At 42.7% G+C, this 19,770-nt stretch overlaps 1 protein-coding gene across 1 annotated transcript; it reads right to left on the bottom strand.

Moving 5' to 3' along the window:
• Positions 1-386: 386 nt before the first annotated feature.
• ATP12A (ATPase H+/K+ transporting non-gastric alpha2 subunit) lies at positions 387-18,774 on the bottom strand (the record flags this gene model as incomplete). Its single annotated transcript, XM_080631638.1, has 23 exons — positions 387-415; positions 592-683; positions 1,285-1,386; positions 2,278-2,411; positions 2,992-3,137; positions 3,452-3,575; positions 4,198-4,352; positions 5,032-5,200; positions 6,950-7,100; positions 7,724-7,860; positions 8,829-9,004; positions 9,493-9,685; positions 9,965-10,099; positions 10,650-10,759; positions 11,262-11,460; positions 12,172-12,440; positions 12,917-13,034; positions 13,529-13,663; positions 13,816-13,929; positions 14,478-14,681; positions 15,511-15,570; positions 16,970-17,113; positions 18,766-18,774. The coding sequence occupies 23 exons, from the start codon at positions 18,772-18,774 to the stop codon at positions 387-389; spliced, it is 3,105 nt and encodes a 1,034-aa protein (XP_080487764.1).
• Between the last annotated feature and the right edge of the window lie 996 nt (positions 18,775-19,770).

Raw genomic sequence — 19,770 nt, 5'->3', positions numbered from 1 at the left:
CCAAAACAAGAAAATCGTCAAACGCCACCTTTAGTGCAAATTAATGCCTTGGATTATAAGGATTTTCTGTCTTTTTTTTTTTTTCCCTTTACGTGTGTTTTCCTCTTGGTGTTCTCCAAGTTTGAATGAGGGAAAACTGTGCTTGTCACAAAACTAGGTAGCTTTCCAATTTCGAGACAAGTGTCAGCTTTACAGTACAGTGGGAGGTGATTCATCAACCTCTGAAGTCCTTATTTCTTCTTATATTCATGAAATTCCTTCACCCCTGTCATGGGGCGAACCCATGCTTGATATTGCACAGACAGGACATTCAAGCAGCAGAGGCTTTGTCAGGAGGGGGAGGAGTTCTCCACAAGGAGGAAGAAGACCAGTGATGAGGACATGTTTTAATAATACATGTTCTTGTCCCACCAGCCTGCAATAGGAGAGAGGAGACAGGGAAATTAGTTATATTTTCCTTGGAAAGGAAAATTGGGAACAAATGATCTGTTTTTAAGCAATTTACCTGTCAGCAGCAGCTAAAGTGGGTGTATGAGTGAAAGGGTAGCAAAGAACATCTTATATTGAAATACTAGAGAGAACTCTACTTACTGCCTGGGTATCTTCTGATGAAGAGCTTGCGGACTTCATCGTAGACCCATATCAAGATGGCAAATGGTACAGCCACAAACCAGTACTGAAACCTGGGAGTGGGAGAAAAATGAATGAGCTGAATGAAGCTATTTCAGACACTGATGAGAAGGAAATGCTGCCTGATGGTGCTACAGCCTCTGAAGATTGAAGGAAAAAGGGACGTTTTTTACAGTGATATATTTAAAATAAAGGTTGCTTGGGTAAAATATCTAAATCTTGCCAAAATATTGGGAATCCTGGAAAAATATCACCTACACAAGAAGGTTTCTGAATCCTTGGTAGTAAATCTAGTAGAAAAAGTAGTGCTGCTTTTTTTTTTTTTTGTGGAAGCTATGCAAATAATACCCTTTTTGGCCAAGAAATTGTCCACCCTGTTCTTCATAATGAATCACACTGGTTTGGGTTGGAAGGGACATTAAAGCTCATCTAGTTCCATGGGGAGGGACACCTTCCATTAGACCAGGTTGCTCCAAGCCCTGTCCAACCTGAACACTTTATTATTGCATATTTATTACTGAATATGTTAAATATTTCTCCTTAAACCATACTCCATGGGCATCCTCCTCCTGTTTGTCAGCTGCTGGCAGGATGTCAAGTCCATGTGTGTTTGTCCCTGGAGGGCAAGGGCAGTACACTGGCATTGACACTCACCTCAGTGGTGTGAAGTTCAGGGCTGTAACGTGTCCCAGACCATAGGTAAGAATCAGAGCAATTCCTATCTGGGAAAATATACCCACCCAGATGACTTTGTTCCTGCAAGAGAACCAAAGAAGAAGGGTTACATGCCTCTGTCCATGCATAAAGCACTGATGCAAAGGCTGTGCCACATCCAGTGTTGTGGCTGTGCTCTGGAGCCAGCTGGAATGATACACACCAGATGATGAGCATGACACGAGTGGCAGACTCTGGGGCACTGTCTTATACTCCATATGCCTCTGTCTTTCCTGGTAGCATTCCTGAGCTACCTAGATTAAAGCTTTAGACATGCAGTGTGTGTTAGTGGTGTTTTTTGGCTGCACCGTGCATTTGCACGTGGTGCCTCACGTGTAAATGCAAGAAGGAAATACACAGAGGTGTAGGCTCTGTGCCTGCAGGTAAAGGAAAACAATCTGCTTTCCTGTCAGAAATACTCCAAGTGCCAACTGTTATGTGTGGTCTCTGTCCCACTAGATGCTTTTAACTCCCTGGCTTCCATGGGATTGAACGTGCAGAGGGAAGCCAGCACTACCTTAGAGGGTTTGTCCAGTAGTATGTCCTCAGAGGCTCTGTTCACTTGGAGAAGCTTAAATGTTCTGTCTATTGATCACTACACAAGGAAGTTAATAACCTGGAGAGGAAATTCCCTTTTCTGTAGTTGACAATTTGATGAATGGAGAGTTAATTTTAAGCTGATGAATTTTCAGAGTAACTGGTATGTTTTTCTTTAAAGAAAGCCTCTATCATGAAGGAGGAAAGGGGGAGGTGTGTAAAAGGCTTGTCTGAGATTTGCAATTGCTTGGAGCCAGATCTTGTCTTTGAACAAAGGCTGGATGTGAGCGAACTAAATCAGTGATCTAGTGTAGAAGTGTAGTGCAGTGCCTTCTACAATTAGTAGTGAGCTAACTTATCCTCTCATGTGTTGGGTAAAATGCCTGCAAAACTGACCTGAAAAGACCCTGCTGGAAAATGGAATTTCTTCGTGTTTTCCTGATGATCAAGTCAGCAACTTGCTGAATGGTGATGCTGACAAAAAAGGCAGTGTAGCCAGTCCACTGCAGGTACGTCCTCTGGTATTTAGTCTGCAAAGCAAAGGGAAAATTAAACTGTGTTCTATCAGATACTTGTATCTTGTGTAGGTGACTGCAAACCTTTATAGTGGGATTTCAGTTACTAAGGTGTGAATGCAGAGTTATTTCTGATTTAGATATATAACGATCAGATTTTGGCCAGTTGTCCTAGTCTGATGATGAATCATAAGGCTGAAGCACGAGCTTGGTACAAAGAGGTATTTATATTGATTTATTCATGGCTCCTGTGTCTTGTGAGTCCTGCAGAATGAGTGAGGGGGAGTAAGAGGCTGCAAAGTACTTCACAGTAGTGCTGTTCAGAAGCAGGGCTGAGCGATTATGATGGGGCTAACCATAAAGTCCAGAGAAGAAGGTGCATATCCAGAGGCTTTGAATCAGAAAGTGGCAAATTGTGAAAGAATGGATGAAAGAATAGAGTGTGATGAAAGGGTTGGGTGGCAGGAAGCTCTAAAGAGTCCTGAAGGGCCATTAGATGGAAACTAATTCTTGTTGCATTTAAATCTCTCTCTTTCCCTAATCCTTTCTTTCTGAGGACAGAGGCAGTGCCAGGGATGTTTCAGTGCTGCTTTACCCATTCCTGTCCATACGAATCCTCAAAGTCATTTATGGCGTTGTTCTCCCAGTTGACTCGCACTCCGAGCAGCGTGGAAGGGAGGAAGCCTTGTTCAGCATACACAGTAAAATAGGTTACAAAGGCTCCCACTGACTGCATGATACCTGCAAAAGCAGAGAGGGAGAAATGAGGAAGAAGCCAAATTTAGGAGCATGGGGGAACGTGCGGGATATCAGTGTTGATCTGTTTCCTATAGCATGAAACTCGCCATGCATCTAAAGGTAGTTTTAGAGCTGTTGGTGCTCTAAGGTTCTTGATCCCTAGATAAAAACCTGTTATATTGTTGACTAATGAGCAACTGGAATGAGTTAGTCAGTGTGCCTGGGGAAGGGGTTGAGTTTCAGTCCCCCTTTCCTAACAAATGAATCAGTTAAACTTGCTCTGTTGACACAAGAGTTCAGAGAACAGGCCAACGTACCAATCTGCAGGTAGGAGTATATAGCGAGCTGCTCATTCACCAGCCTGTCTTTCCTTTTGTTACGAGGCCTCCTGTTCATGATGTCACTCTCAGCTTTTTCGTAGGCTAATGCAACAGAGGGGATCTAGGACACAAATAAACAATCAGAGTTTTGGTGCCAGTGTTTGCTGCTCAGATGCTTATCAGAAGGGTTTCTTTTCTTGGGTGGTTCTGTTGCTGTACCCTGCCTTGTCACTATACACAGAACAAATGAAACGATCTGTGTAGCATCCCTTTGACATGTGTAAAGGACTTGAGGGAAGTCTGAAACTGTTTCATGGGTCTGATGATCATAGGACAATACAAAGGGCTAGAGGAGCCTGAAAATATTAAAGGGTCTTTTCAGCTCCCCTGGGCTGAGCTCTAATAAAATGTCTGGTATTCATCCCCTACAGTAACTGCAGCAATCTGTATGATCTGCTGCTTGAAACACACTGTATTTTGCATGCTAAGTTTGCTTGTCAGCATGGATCAGAAGTCTTTTCTTTCTGCTCCCTCTCCACAGGTTTTCCTTTCTACTCTTCATCTCTGTGTATATCCAGGTATGGCTGCTTTTAATCTAGCCCTCTGCTCTTTCATCAGCTTGTTATTTAGCTGCAGGGCAAGGCAACTAAATCTTCCTGTGTTCTACATGTCCCCTTGCACCCAGCCCCTCACACATGGCATGAGATTTCAGCAGAAAATAACTTACAAAGACCCCAACTTACAATGTCCGTGCCCAGGTCGATGAATAAGATGGTGATAGTGCCAATGGGCAGTGGGATGCTGGCAATAATGTAGATGAGAAAGGGACAGAGCTCAGCAATATTCTTAGTCAGGGTGTAGGCAATTGTTTTCTTTAGGTTGTCAAAGATGAGGCGGCCTGGAGGAAAAAGAAACACTTGTGTAAAAGCTAATTGTCATCAGTGCTTTCCAAAGGAAAAGGTCAGGCTTCAACTAAATTAAGTGAAAACATTTACTGCTTCTGTCTACTTTCTTCATATATTTTGGGTCTGTTCTTTTAAATACCAACCTACTTCGCATCGAGACTTCTGAAAACTGAAATGAAAACTTAAAAATCTCTTTCAATCACAAAGATTGAGGGAAAAGTCCCTGTGCACAATACACTGTAGCTTTAATGGGCACCGTAAGCTCTTTATGGTGGGAGAAGAGTGGAATATGTGTTACTGTCGTAGGTGGAGCATGGTGAAGGTGATGTGTGAGCAAGTAATAGAGTGAAAATGTAGAGAAAGCAACTTGTGTCTTTGTGAGGCTCAGAACTGCATAGGATCAAGATGGGAAGTACTTTTGTCTGGATTGTGAACAAGCAGGGACAGCAGACCGATGCTGTCTGTGAGAGGGGAGGGATGATTCACTTGTTGTCTGATTGCCGTGTTCTAAATGGATTTAATTCCCTTTTTTTCCACATATCAAAATCCCATTTCCAAAGTCAGAAAGAAGACGGGGGTGAACCAGGAGGGGAAGGGTCAGGAGGCCCCAGCAGTGCTGTGCGGCTGTCAGCAGCTTTCAGCTGAGAAAGGGGATAGCAACGTTATTTTTACCTTCCTCCACTCCCGTGACAATAGAAGCAAAGTTATCATCCAGCAGGACCATATCAGCTGCGTTTTTAGCTGCGTCAGAGCCAGCAATGCCCATAGCAATTCCAATATCTGCTTTTTTAAGAGCTGGGGAGTCATTGACTCCATCTCCAGTCACAGCAACGACTGCTCCCTGGAACACACAAAAGGATCCAGATGTGGGTTTTGTGAGGAGATGGTGCTGTCTTCCCCTAAGGATAGTCACATTCTAGGTCTTTAAATCTCTGGAAGAACTATTCAGGAAATTCAGGGATACGATTTCCTACATCCTAGAGAGTAGACTTCCAGTAAGATGCACATAAAACACAATCTGATCATTGCTTTCTATGGAATATAAGGGGGAAGACAGAGGATCATCTGTGGGGAATCAGGTGGAGAATCTGTTCTGTCCTTGTCTTCTCTTTCGTGAAGTTCTTATAGAATCAGTAAGTTTTCATTTCATTTGTAAGTCATGCCACTGTTCAGCTAGTGCCCGCTGTCATCCCAACAACTTCTGGACATTGCCTTTCTAGGCTAGAATTGCACTAGTAATCCGAAAGATGGAAAAACCTGATTATTCAACTTGGTTTCTTGGCTATCTTCCACTGCAGATAACAAAAGTTGATGCTGAAGTTCCTGGCTTGCTAGCAATACAGAATGCTCTGAGTGAGGAAAAAAGCCTGACAAACTGATTAACACAAATACTGAATGTCCTGTCCGTGGGGGGATTTAGCACAGTGTCACTACCTATAAATATTGCCATGTGCAGAAGGGCTTATAAGCTCTAAGTACTAAACATAGCGTGTAGACTGGCTGGCTTGAGTTGAGGGGGGAGGATGTTCCTTTTCATCAGTTAAAGAGGCAAATGTAGGAGGAGTGTTGGTGTCTGAGCAGTGCAGAACACGTTTGCCACAGGCCATTCAGAAAGGATGAAATGTGGAGACTTTATCCTTATTTTTTACATGTCCTGAAAGCAGGTCTTAAACCCAAAGAGCTGATAATGCTGACTGGAAAGCTTAGCATAAAACAATGTCTTGTACCATATCTCCTCCTCTGCAGAGTTCAGGCACAGCAGCCACGTGGCTTTCAACTCACAGCATCTACTTGGAGATGGCATATCTGAGGGGAGAATCTTCTGATGACAGTTTGAATCTCTTTCAGAGCTCTACACATGTAATTTCTTTCCCTTCTGCCTCTTGCACTGGCTGCCCTCCATGCTCCTGTATGTCAGATTGCCAATGGGACAACCTCCTTAAATCATGCTTCCTGTGCATTGTTTCACAGCTTTGAAAGGAACGCAGATAAGGCTTGGTCCTACATTAATCATGCTGTGATGTTTTGAGGGATTCATACCTTAGAATCATGGAGTCATTTGGGATGGAAAAGGACCTTTAAGATTGAACCCACCACTCCCAAGTCCAGCACTAAACCCTTTCACTTCTAAACATTCCTGTGGGCGGGATGTGCATAGGTCTAAACGGCCACAAGAGATTAAGATGGGAGGCTGTGGTAACATGTTGTTTGTATCTGGGTTCAAAGAATTCCTGAGGGAAGGCTCATTCCCAAACAGTCTCTGCCCAGGAGCCTTCATGTGCAGTGCAGCAGCTTCCCTGATTTATATGCAAAAGGCAGACCCTGGTACAGCTCCAAGCCAGTTGAACTTGGGAAAAGCTTGGTTTGTCAGTAGGAGTTTGGAGTCTGGAACAGGAATCTGAGTAGCTTGGACTCTGTCCAGGCAGTGTTTGTGGCACTCTTGTTAGATAATGCTCTTGCACAGTAGAAAGAGTATACAGAACCTAGAGAGCGCTGGAAATTGGCTTCCACCCTTTCACTTCGGGTATGATATCTGCCTCATGAACACCTTACAGACATATATCTGTGTCTACCCTTGTACACCTCTTACCTGCCTTTGGCAGCCTTCAACTATAATCAGTTTCTGTTGGGGTGATGTCCGAGCAAAGACTATCTCTGAGTGGTTACACAGGATTTCATCCAGCTGCTGCAAGCTCATGTCCTTCAGCTCCGTCCCATTAACTACTGCTGCTGTAGCTTCTCTGTAAGAGCCATGGGAAAGCTGGGTAAATTCTCCAACAAAATTGCTGAGATAAAAATAGTGCACTCATAGAATGGATGCAGATAGTAAAGAGAGCACAAATGGAGTTAATTTCAGAAGCACTAGTTGTTAATCAGCAGGTGCTGAATGAAGGCCGCTGTTGAAATCCAGAGTGAATTACAGTTACCTGGACACGGAGGGGAGTCATTGAAGCTTCTTGAGCAGACAGAACAGCAGGAAAAGCATTTTTAAAGAGGGCTCTCAGTGGGAGGGTGGACAGTGGAGGAGGACATCTTTTCTGCAAAGAGCTTTTATCTTTTGTGATGTTATTTTTGTCATATTTAATGGCTGAAAGAAGAATTGGGACTGATGGTCCTTGGGTTGTGTGATTCTGCACTTTGCTTTTCACATGTGTGTTTTGTCAAATGGGCAGTGACAGCAAAGTCCAGCGAGATCTGCCAAGTATAATTTGCTGAGTTTTGTCAGAGGAGAGAGCCACTGACCTAGACACATGGTTATTTAGGTAGAGGTGACATGCTGGATGGATAGATAAAGAAACAGAAAAGCATTTTGGCTTTCAGATGCTAACCCCCTGGGTAGCCCCTGCAGTCTGTCTGCTCTTACCGCCAGTTGACTTGGTCAACAGGGATGTTGAGGCGCTTGGCAATATCTTCCATGGTCTCGCTGGTGGCTGAGATGATGCCCACACTCTTGGCAATGGCTTTGGCCGTGATGGGGTGGTCACCAGTAACCATGATAACCTGGGGAAGGGACAAGCGGATGTGTGTGCAGTGGCTGGAGCCAGATAAGGGGAAATAGCTCGGTTGTTGTAGACCAGGAAGCAGTTCGGAATCTGAACATGGAAATGTGTGCTATGTACATAGCAGTATCAGATTATGGCCAGTAATTACTTAGCTCTGGATCTCTTGTTATTGGTGATAGTTTATCAGGGCTGTAAAGAAAGAACTTGTGACAGGCAGCAGGGTTAGAATAATGCAGAATAAAGAAGCCTTTTTGTAAGGATTTCTAGTAAGTATACTCAAAGGTGAGGGTTCATTAGAATATTGCTTTGTAAAACAGATCCTTGTGACGGCGGTGTCCTCACAGATCAAACACATTTTTTTTCTTGGTTTTGTTGAAGGAAAGTTGCCAGACCTGTCTTCACACTATAGAAAATGTCCCCAGGATTGGGACTCATCTGGGATGGGTAATTCCAAATACTGTTTTTCCTTTCTTTAGCAAGATTGAACTCTCAGCTCTAGGCAGAGAGGCACTTGTGGGTCCCCTGGGAGTGAATTAGGAGAAGTACTGCTTCAGGTTATACTTGAACAGTTTGAGATTAGTGATACTTATGCATAGAAGTTCTTATCAGTCGTAGCCCTGTGTCCTCAGAACTGTTTCTGTAACCTTATTCTGTTTACAATAAGTCTAGCTGGCATGGGTTCTGTATTCTAGAAATGGATCTGATGAGATGGTATCTGAGCTTTCCCACTTTGGCTTTCCATTTTGGGGTTCCATGATAGGGTTCCCATCATTCAATTCCCACTTAAATTGTTTTGTCTCTCATGGCCTTTAAGTTACAATTGTAGAATGGTATTAACAAGTATTTAGGCTTTTGGTAGTTGTAGCTAGAGAGACACTCAATGACAATGTGGTGGAAGATCTTAAAAGCTTCGTTATCAAGAATCTTTCTGTAGAATCACTGCATTTTTCACTGTAAAATCCCTACCTTGATCCCAGCACTGCGGCATTTTGAGACAGCATCTGGCACTGTGGAGCGAGGTGGGTCAATCATAGATAAGAGCCCAACAAAGCACAGGTTGGAGGTTGGGAAGTTCATGGAATCTGTGTCGAACAAGTAGGTGTCTGGAAACTCGTTTTCAGGCAGGTACAAATGGCAGAAACCTGAAACGAAACTTGTGTTCATGTGGTGTACAAGAAGTAGTGGAAGAAAGAGAACTTGTTCTATAGCTTCAGGCTTTGCTCTCGTCCATAGAACCCCAGTGACTTTAACCAACAGCTTTTTATGGAGGATTTCTTTTGACCTGCCATTGTAACCTTCACATCAAAGTTCATACAGAGTCAGTGTTCCATGTGGCAAAGATAGGGATAATACCAGCAGGGAAGAGTGGTTTCTTTTGTGGATTACTCATGGGGTTTTTTGGCTCTTCAGTGTGGCAGATCAACATCAGTCTAAGAGCAGTAAGGGTATCTCTGCCACAGATATCTTGGAGTACATCAGTGTGCTTTTAAAACTCTGCTCAGGAGGCTGTATGCTTTCCTTTCTCCCCTCTAGTACAGCAGGAATGAATTCCAAATGCACTAGATTGCACCAAGGTTTAAACCCTCGTTTTACACCGCAGTTCTCTGATAGTCCCTTTAGTTGGACTCACCCAGCACTCTCTCTCCCATGCCCCCCAGCTCCATGTATGCTGTTTGGAAAGCTTCTGCCTTTTCACTGTCCAGTGGTTCTTCTTTGCCGTTGATCATGATGGTGCTGCATCTCTCCAAAATCCTCTCCGGGGCGCCTTTCATCACCAGCAGGAAGCGTTTGTCATTGGGATCGTCAGTCTTGTGAATGGAAAGCTGTGTGCCAGAGATAGGAAATGATTTGAAAGAGCATATGTGACCCTCGTTTGTTTCTAGTTTGGGTCACTTGGCATTGAAGTAACGTTTCTTCTTCTCCACGAGGTTATCATACATTCCATCAAATAGAATGAACTTTGGTTATTATAGCTTAAATTTCCTCTGTCACTGAATTACCCCATTAAGATTCCCAGGTCACAAATAGTTGCATTAGACCCAGTGATAGAAATGGTTTTGAGTCGGAAACAATCTGGCATAATCTCTAAGAATGAAACATACCTGGAATTTGTTGGTAGAGTTGAAAGGAATCTCAGCCACTTTCTTGTTCTGTGCTCTAATATTCATAACATCACCCAAAATGACTTCAGCAAATTTCAGCAGAGCAGTTTCAGAGGCATCACCTACCACAACTCTCTGTGCGCACAACAGAAGAAACTGGTTATAGCACACAGAATTTTGCACTTCCACCAGAGGAGCTTGCATGATTCTGTAACAGGTTTTGTGCTTAAGCAGCAATGAATCTACACTGCTATATTCAGGTCCTCCTGGAAAAGTATTACAGTAGAAATGTGGGGCATCTTTGCTACAGCAGAGGTGAAATTAGTGTTTGACACTGTGAAAGCTGATTTGTGATCACTTTCAGGTTTTTGTGGTGGCTCTGTAATGCAGCTATAGCATAGCAGCAGGCATGTATGGGTGAACTGACTGATGCATGGAATCAGATGACTTTTAATAGTATAGTAATTACTAGTGTGTTCTTTTTCCAATGTATAGTTGTTCTTGGCTGTTTGGATTTCTTTCCCATCTTAAACTTTTTGTGAGTGTATAGCAGTGATACTACTATAAATAGTAACTTAGGAGATTAATGTAATAAAATCAAGGTGATTACTAAAGCCAAACAGAACAACTTCATGTATTACTGTTTCAGAGGAGGAGAAATAAGCTGGTGTGCAGTAGGCGGTACCTTCATTATGGGGAGATTCTCCTGTCCTGGTCTGAATTCTGCCCGGTTGCAGAGAGTTACAATCTTTGATAATGCTGTCCATGATGGAGAACTCTGATCAAAAGGCTGGGCTGAGAAGAAGCAAAATACACATTGTGTCCTTTAGCATGTTACATGATGGAAGTAGAAACTTAAGTTTGAAACAACAGGATTGAATCATTTGCAGAAGAAAACTGTTCTTTTGAGAGGTTCTGTTACAGAAAACCAATTTGATGCAGACCCTTACATCCGTCAGTTAGCAGTTCTGGGTTACATAGAATCATAGACATGACAAAACATGACAGTTCTCGGTTTATTTCCCAACTAAATTTGCTGTCAGCAAAAGGATTTGGATCAGAACCTCCTCCAGACTTATTTGTGTGAGTCAAATTCAGATATTAATTCAGTTTTTCACACCTCTGCATAACTAAGTGACTTTGCTACTGCACACTACACTTATGCATGGAAGACAGACATGTCTGGACTATCTAGCTAAAGACGTTCCCATTGACATCAGTTTGACAGCTGGTAGATATGGAGCTTTGATCCAGGTAGTTGCCCCTTCCCAGATCTGCCCCCCCCTGCCATATTTACTTGTTTGATCTTCACTGGTGTCAGCTGAGTAGATCTGATTATCAAACCAGAGGTGAGCAACCGTCATCCTGTTTTGTGTGAGGGTCCCTGTCTTGTCAGAACAGATGACAGAGGTAGAGCCAAGCGTTTCTACAGCCTCCAAGTTCTTCACCAAGCAGTTCTTCTTCGCCATCCGCTTGGCTGTCAGAGACAGACTCACCTGGCAGAAGTAAAGAAGTTCAGGTCGCTATCAGTGAGGCACAGTTAGAGACTGATGCATTGGGAGTACATACTTCTGCTGGGGGGGTTGTGCTCGTTTTGGGATGGGTTTTCTTTTAGGAAGAGAGCTTTAGAAAGAATTATCTTTTGTAATAGCATCATTGAGATCAGATGTTTGGCTGTAACCAGCACATTTGCTGCTGAGAAGAACCCACTAATAGAAATAAGAATGTTATATCAGTCTAGAGGAGGTTTTAGATGGAAGAACCTGTACTGGGGGGGGAGCTCCCAGTCAATAACTTAATGAATCCTGAAATGGTTCTCTTCTCAGCCAAGGATATTATTAGTGCTGCCTTATATGTGTTATTAAGAGGAATGTGACTTTTAGGGTACAAATAGGAGCAGGTTGTAGGGAAATGAGTCACATTATTCTGCTGGTTAGCAATTCAGGGAGAACAGTACTTGAAGAACCTTGTTTCAAACTGGATGGTTGTGCTGCAGCTTTGAAGATTAATTATTATAAGATTAGTTATGCCAGAATTCCAGTTTCATGGAATAAACCACCGCTATCTCAAATTCAGTCACTTAATAGTCACTTAATAGTCAGTTCTTCACTGGCTAGTGTTGTACTGTAATGATTTAGGAGTGATGAACAGTGATGATGACTTAAGATTATTACAGAGGCAACCAGTGAATTCAAACATAGACTTACTGTTACTGTGGCTAGCAGTCCCTCTGGCACATTTGCCACAATGATGCCAATTAGAAAGATGAGAGAGTCCAGAATTTTATATCGCATAGAGACAGATATAATGAAGAACAGAACACCAATGGAAATGGCTACTCCTGCCACCAGGTAGACGAAATGTTCTATCTCAATAGCAATGGGTGTTTTGTCATTTCCTACTCCTGAGGTGAGGGAGGCAATCCTCCCGATGATAGTGCGATCCCCTGTGTTGATTACAATGCCAGTAGCAGTGCCTGGAGAGATGAAGAGATAAAATACTGTCATAAACCCCTGTCAGTAAAATACTAAAGAAATAAGACTCTCAACTCCAGGAGAGACTGCTCCTGTATTCTGAACCCAGACAAAGACCCTTCTCAGCCTTAGTGTGACTGAGACTTCACCCAGAATTACATTCTTCCACTTAGAAATCTTACATGTTGGTGAAGAGAAAGGAAAATGTGAAGCTTTTTTATTAGAGTATTTAATTGCATTGCAGTAGGACTGTAGTGCTAGCCTGGGCACTGTACAGTCTTGTAGCAGACAGACCGTCAGGTATGACACACATACCTTTGAGTGTTGAGAATAGGAACAACCAACCCCTTTATGTGTGCAGAGCCCTCACACAGGAGCATCCACAAGCACTCAGAAGCATCTGCAACTTGGCAATTCTTAACACAATGGTGGAAAGACTGCAGTGGAACCACTCTTAAGTCCTTTTCTCTGTACATACCTTCCACACAGGTGGTGGAGTAGAAGGCAATGTTCCTGGTCTCCAGGGGGTTCTCATGGGTGAAGTCACAGGAGCGAGACTGTGGTTCTGATTCCCCTGTGAGTGAAGAATTGTCCACCTTTAATGAAACGGAGATATGCCTGGATTAAAGTTAGTCATATGCAGTTATGTCTAGCCCAGAAGGCAAGGTGGTGACCCATTTAATAATGGGTGACAGGGCCATCATCTCTTGTTTCCTTTTCTCTGGGAGAGTTGCTGTTATCACTGGAAGATTCTGTTTCTGTGGGAATTCAGCTCTGTCAATGACGTGTGTCTGTCACTGGCATTTCAGTAGCAGCCTGAAAGAACACATGGTTTGAAGATCTGCCTGCAGGCCTGTGGAAACTCTTGATCTATTGATGTTTCTGCCTCTGGCCTTGCAAAGGGCATTGCTAGAACATGGTGTGGACCTAATGGCTGCTTTTAGTGTTCAGGGAGCGGAGATGTTAGTCCTAGATGAGCTGAGCATCACAGTCTATGATTTAATAAGATTATGACTTATTAAAGCTCTAATCACTCATATTGGGTGCACAGACAATCTTTAGCTGTAATACCCCATGCTCTTCAAAGTACCTTACAGCCCTGAGCAAAGGTCAGACGAATGTCCGCTGGGATCCTATCTCCACCCTTGATTTCCACAACATCTCCAACCACCAGCTGGTCTGCTGGCAGTTCCTTCTTTTCTCCATCTCTGATGACCAGAGCTTGCTGAAAGACACAAGTGTGACAAAAATTAGCAATGTGCCATCCTCTAAACCTCAAGGGGTATGTTCAGGTAAGGCTTGCTGTGCTTTAGTCACTTTGAGGTGCATTATTAGAATGAGCTCTTGTCTCAAATGAAATGCATCGGTTGCTCTCACCTGTGGAATCATTTTACTGAAGCTGGCCATGATGTTTGTGCTTTTAGCTTCTTGATAGTAAGCAAAGATGCCAGTGAGGATGACAACCACTGCCAGGACTACTCCAAGGTAGAGCTGATCAATGAAAGACACGATCTGGTTAATTTGAGACAAATACTCAACATTTCTTCTGCTAGAATACATTAGAGTTCTCTCTTGTTTCAGGAGACTTAAAATGAGGTCTTGGTCAGGGTAAAAGACAGTTGAAGAAAAGACCATTCAAAGTTAATGATCAAACAAAGCTTTTTGAGTATGAAAAGAGCTTTTAATTGCAAGTTTCCCATCTCTCTCTAAACTATACCTGACACAAACCTGGACAAATTGTATTCCTAGCAGAGTGACTCCTAAGTGAATGGAGTCTAAGACTCCAGAGTTCTTTGTGGGCTTCAGTTTTGCTGTTATAAGTACTGAAGTATTATGTGGTTATAAAACCTTTGAATAGGCACTCTTAGGCAGGAGCGGTATGTCAGGTATTTGAGCATTTATCAGAAACATTCAGTACTGGAGGGAGAGTCCTGAAAGAATAAAAGGCCTCCTTGTAGTTACTGAATAACACTGAAGTAGTATTTAAATTACTTAGATTGTCACAGGTTCCAATACTCTGCGGTTATTCAACTACTTACATTGTCAAAGGGTGACTCGGCTCCCTGGGCAAGCTGAATGCCAAATGAAATCCAGGAGAAGACAGCCCCTATCCATAAGAGAATGGAAAATCCTCCTATCATCTGCTTGAGGAACTTCACGATTTCAGGGGTGGCTTTGGGAGGAGTGAGCGCATTGGGACCATCCCGTGCCAAAATCTGTGCTGCTCTTGCACTGGAGAGACCCTGCAACAGTAGATGACATGTTTAGAAGGAAGTCACAATAAAACAGGTTCTGGCTTATCCTTAAATGTTGTTGGTCATTTCACAGATCAGCTGTAGCACCCTGCATCTTTGACTTCCAACCTTTCTGATTTCAGAGTGGCTACTATTGGTTATCTGCTAGGAAGAAACAGGTATTTCTTTACTGGAGCATTGGATTTGGGGCTGTGTCCATTCGGAGTTTCCATTCTGTCAGTTGTCTGTCAAGTACACCTGTACTAAGTGCTTGGAAAGCTGGGGGAAACCAGACACTGGTTCTTTTGCTGCTGTTTTTGCATTTCCACCAAGAAGTCTGTAGTTTGTGGGTTCCTGGACATTCTTGTCTGTACTCTGACCACGTTGCTTTGATATCTGATTGCTTGGTGTCAAAGGGACTCAGGTGTATAGTTTCTCAAATCTAGTGTTTCCTTCAGGATAAAATCATTTCCAGTGCACTCTTGCTATGAACTGTTACAGACACTGCCAGTGAGAAATGAATTGTAGTGAAATGTAAATACTGGATAAATCTATAGAAAAGCAGAGGTCCTGATGGGAACTTTGAGGTCATGTTTTGTGCAGGAATTTTGATTTCAGAACAGTAGTACAGGCTTCTTCAGGCTTGAGAGAAGCTCCTCTTTAAATCCAGGTCAGTTCTGCACATTGGCTTGTTTAGGCTTTATTGGGAGCATGAATGCATGCATCTCCACATATGAGTGTGTTAGTTTGAATGCTTTCCTACTGCTTCTAGAAAGCTTTGGGTAACCCAGAGGCAAACTGATTCAGGCAGTTTTTTAGTGATGCCGTGTGCACTTACTTCGCTGATGCTGGTACCATACTTTTTCTCCAGTTCTGAAGTGCTGAGCCTGTGGTCATCCTGGATTCCAAAAGAAAGAGAAAATGACAGTGAGCACAATGGTGAAGTTTTTGTTTCAGCATCTAGGGAATGTTCAAACTGCCTGGATCTGGGACCATGGATCCAGTTGCTAGTGTGATAGCCCACTTTCATGAATAGACAAAATGCAACTTGCATATTGATGAGCAAAATATCTTCCACTGGAGGATGGAATTTTCTTTGGAGAGCACTTTTGTAAATAGCTCCCTCCTCCAGCAAATCTGTCACAAGAACAGAATGGAGATTTCATGTTAATACTGCTTGTTACAAATATCTCTGCTGCTTTTAGATAAATAGATCCTCTTTACATGCTACAGGACTCAAACATTTGCTACCTCAGGCAGTATGTTCATTGAAGAAAGAGTGTGGTGTCAGGGTATGTGTGACAGCAGTCTTTGCACTTGATTGACAAGGCAGGGTGTATGAAATGACTCTAACCACAGTTAAAAAGGGTGCGGGAGAGGGAAATCTCAAAGTTCTCCTTTCCCTGCAGTGACACTCTGTGGTATCATTGACCTAATTGTATCTTGTGCCAAACTGAGATGTAGAAGCCAAGAAGTGAGAGATCTCACAATTGTTTTCACAGAATGATTCATTGGTACTTGGATGAGTCAATTAACTTGTCTGTGCTTTGGTTTCTCTTTAGAAACATGGGAGTAATGTTACATCCCTGGTGGCAAAGATACGGTGGGAATTATTTAGCTGGTACTGAGTAGATCTCGGAAACATGATGGGTAAGCAGATGGCCCATTTTGGGGGTTCCTTGCCTTTGAAATAGCATCTGGCCCATGAGTAGAGTCTCCTCTGAGTTGTTCTCAGAGCTATTCAGAAGAGGTCACTATAATCACCTTCATTTTTCATACTGGGAAATGGAAAAGTATAGAGAGCGAGCAACTTGTCCAAGACCAGCCAGCAGGCCAGTAGCAAGCCAGTAGCAAAACACAAGTTTCTTGAGCTTAATACAGTGTCCTTGAAGTACAGTGCAGTTAGTCTGGGGGGGGGGGGGGGAACCTTTGTGCTTAAAGCTGAGGTGTGCTTTCAGATCTACTAGAAATCCCTGGATCAAAGCATCTGTTTCCTGGTTCACTGTGCAAATTGCAGTTCCCAGGAAATACTGGTTACAGTTATGCCATTTGAGGAGTAACTCCTCTTTGAGGAGATAATTCTAGCTTAATTAAGCCACCAATGGCACAGAATGTTATCAGTTCATTATAGGTATTAATCCTGCACAACTTTCTTCTGGCATGAGGAAGCGAATCCTGTGTTAGGATTTTGAGTTAAAATGACCATGCATCAGCACTTCCCTTCACCAGACTTCATTTAGACAGTGGGTAGAGGCTGTCTGTCGTGTCAGCTGTAATAGGAGCTCAGCAACACTCACCAGTTCCAGTTCTTTCTTAAGGTCCTCTGTCTTCTTTTGTTTCTTGTTGCCTTTTAAGTCCTTGTACTTTGCCTCTTCTCCGAACTCTGTTTTTTCTACATCTCTTGTCCCATAGATCTCAACTGAGTAAATATCAGACTTTTTCTGTAAAAGAAGTAAGGTTTTGGCATTGTTGGGAGCATCTGCTGGGACTTGAAGCAGTAAAAAGTACCACAAAGAAGTCAAACCCTGACAAATCTACTTTATTAGACAAGCTACACACTGCTGCTGTCTCTTACTCCTAGCAGCTTAGAGTGTTAGTTCCTTTCTTATCCTGAGGTTTCTTCAGCGTGTGTTACAGTAATCATGGGCAGGTCTTCAGCAGATGTACATTGCGTGATTCCTTTAGGGATGTGCAACACTTGTAGTACTTTATGGTCTAACACAAAGTGTAGGAATACTGCCCCAGGATCTCAAAGCCATTAAATCATTTATCAGCTCCAAGAAGAAATCAGTGTAAAAGCAAAAGATTTTGTAAAGGAAAAGGGAGGGAAAAATACTCATTGGGAACTTCCTGTGAGAAAGTTTTGCTTTGATAATAACTTGGGATTGAGCTGTTTCCTAACTTTTAATACTGTAGTTTGAAGGGCAAACTTCCTGTGTTGCTAATTCAACCAGCTTCCCTAATCATAATGTTCCAGATCCTAATTATCTTGTAAACTACATGCCATGCCTTGAAAGAACTATTGGTTGACCCCATTTCAGAGGCTTCCTTATGGATTAAGCGTCAGAGCTTCATGAGAGTCATATTGGATCTTATCTGATGGTGTGCTCTACTAGTGGGACAGCAGAGCTCCTAGGCTGCTGTCTGTGCGATGAGTACATACACGCTCTGCAGGGCATTTGTCAGTGTTTGTACTCCTGTAGAGATGATATTTCAGATGAGTTAAGAGTAGATGTCTTAGTTACATGCAGACTAAACCAGAGAGCTCAAGTAATGGAAGCAACAATAAAAGAACAAGAGGACTGGGACATGTTAATATTGTTCTGAACTCTAAAGTGGTGTCTTATCCTCAGATGCCCTTTAATGAGAGGAATGTTGAAGTCTTGGCATTGTTATCTCAAGGAAGGGAAAAGCTAAGAGCTGACGAGTAGTTTAGGGAGTTAAAAGTCTGAAATGCTTTTCCTTAAAGCATTTGAATTTTCTTGGTGATAGATATCCCAAATAAAGGGCATGCCTGTTATAAGAAGTTCTATTTTTTCCTACCTCACTGAAGGTTCACAGTCTGGTTTCTCTATTGAGATTTTTCCTTCACCTTCCTCCTTCTCCTCCTCCTCTTTTTAACAATCCTAGCCAAAAAACTGTTCAGCTTTTCAGATCCCCTTAAAGTAGAGAGATGAGGAGAGGAAGAAAACAGCTCTCTATTGTGAGAACTTAGCAGATAGAGGAGAATTATAAAGAAAATCAATGAAGTTAGTAAAATCTATTGATCATGTCTATGCAGGATCTATGTATAGCCTTTAACCTGCAAGTTTTCGTAAAATCTCAGATTTTGGCATTGCAAAAGGGATGGTGTTCATGCAGCTGTTGATTGTGAAACTAGCCATTCCTAGAATTCTTCCCTATCCACTCTGATCTCTTTACTTTTTAGGATCAGAGGCGCATATCCATCTACAGTGAACATTTTAGTCATTAAACAGTTCCATTTTTCACTTAGCTCATATTTATAATATAGATATCTATATTAAAACTTAATGCTTGTTCTTAAGAAGAAATACACATGCAGTAGTAGCAGTTCTGTGAACAGTGTACTCACCTTTACCATGTTGGAGAGTTTATTCCTTCCCTGATGGAGTGAAACAGGCAAGCTAAAGTCTCTGGATGAAAAGCAAAAGCTCAACTGGAGAATGAAGTGGCTCAGGGCAGTTTTGGCTGTTGGAGTGCACAAGCTCACAGAGGTTGTAGCTCCCTCTCCACTGCCCAGTAGATGTTAGCTGCAGTTCTGCTTGCACTTCAGCATCCTTTAGGCAGGACGGGTTCAGTGTCCAAAGCCTGTGGAGAAAGAACAGCGTTTGCCAGGGCTTTATAAATCAGCATCTTGTGCTGCCACTCCACCCCTCCCCTTCCAGGTCCAGCCCATCTTCTGTTTCACCCATAGTAGGTGGAAAAATACCACAGTAATGGGCATGTGGGTTTCAGGTCAGATAGTTCCTAATTATTCCTTTGTAGTGTTTGCTCACAACTAGGGAACCAGGTGTATTATTCATCTTGCTAGAAGCAAAGAGTTTCCTTCAGAGACTTTCCAGCACTGGAGTCCCCCTATTTCCAGCTGTGGTGGCAATGAACCTTTTGTCTTGCCTGTTCGCATGATGTTTGCTTGCCTAAAGTCCCTAAAAACCAGATTCCTGCCCTGGTTTAGGTGCTTGCAGTGATTTAGTGGAGTGGTGCTCCCTTAAACCTTTTAGCTTGGGCTTTGCTTTGAATTCTTGCATTTGTTCTGGTTTTAACCTTCATGCTTAGATGAAAAAGGCACTTCCTGGTGCATTTTCAGCAGGAGCACTTACCAGAACAGCTTGTTTAAATTATCTTGCACCAATTACCAGCTTCCATACAGGAGTGATAATGAGATTTACGATGCTTTGGATACCTGGCGTGTCTCATCACTCAGAGGCAAAGTTAACTTCTTCACCTTTGAAATGACAAACAGCTAAGTCAAAGGTGGTGGAATGTTTTATATATCTTAACATTGTTTGGGGGCAGACTGTTTTCCTCTGTTGACAGAACTGGTCTCACTGAACAACACAACATTTCAGTATGTCTT

Source organism: Psittacula echo (genome assembly GCF_963264785.1).
Source record: "Psittacula echo genome assembly, chromosome: 18".
In the NCBI taxonomy this organism is placed as follows: domain Eukaryota; kingdom Metazoa; phylum Chordata; class Aves; order Psittaciformes; family Psittacidae; genus Psittacula; species Psittacula echo.
This window is presented reverse-complemented; position numbering and strand designations above follow the sequence as displayed.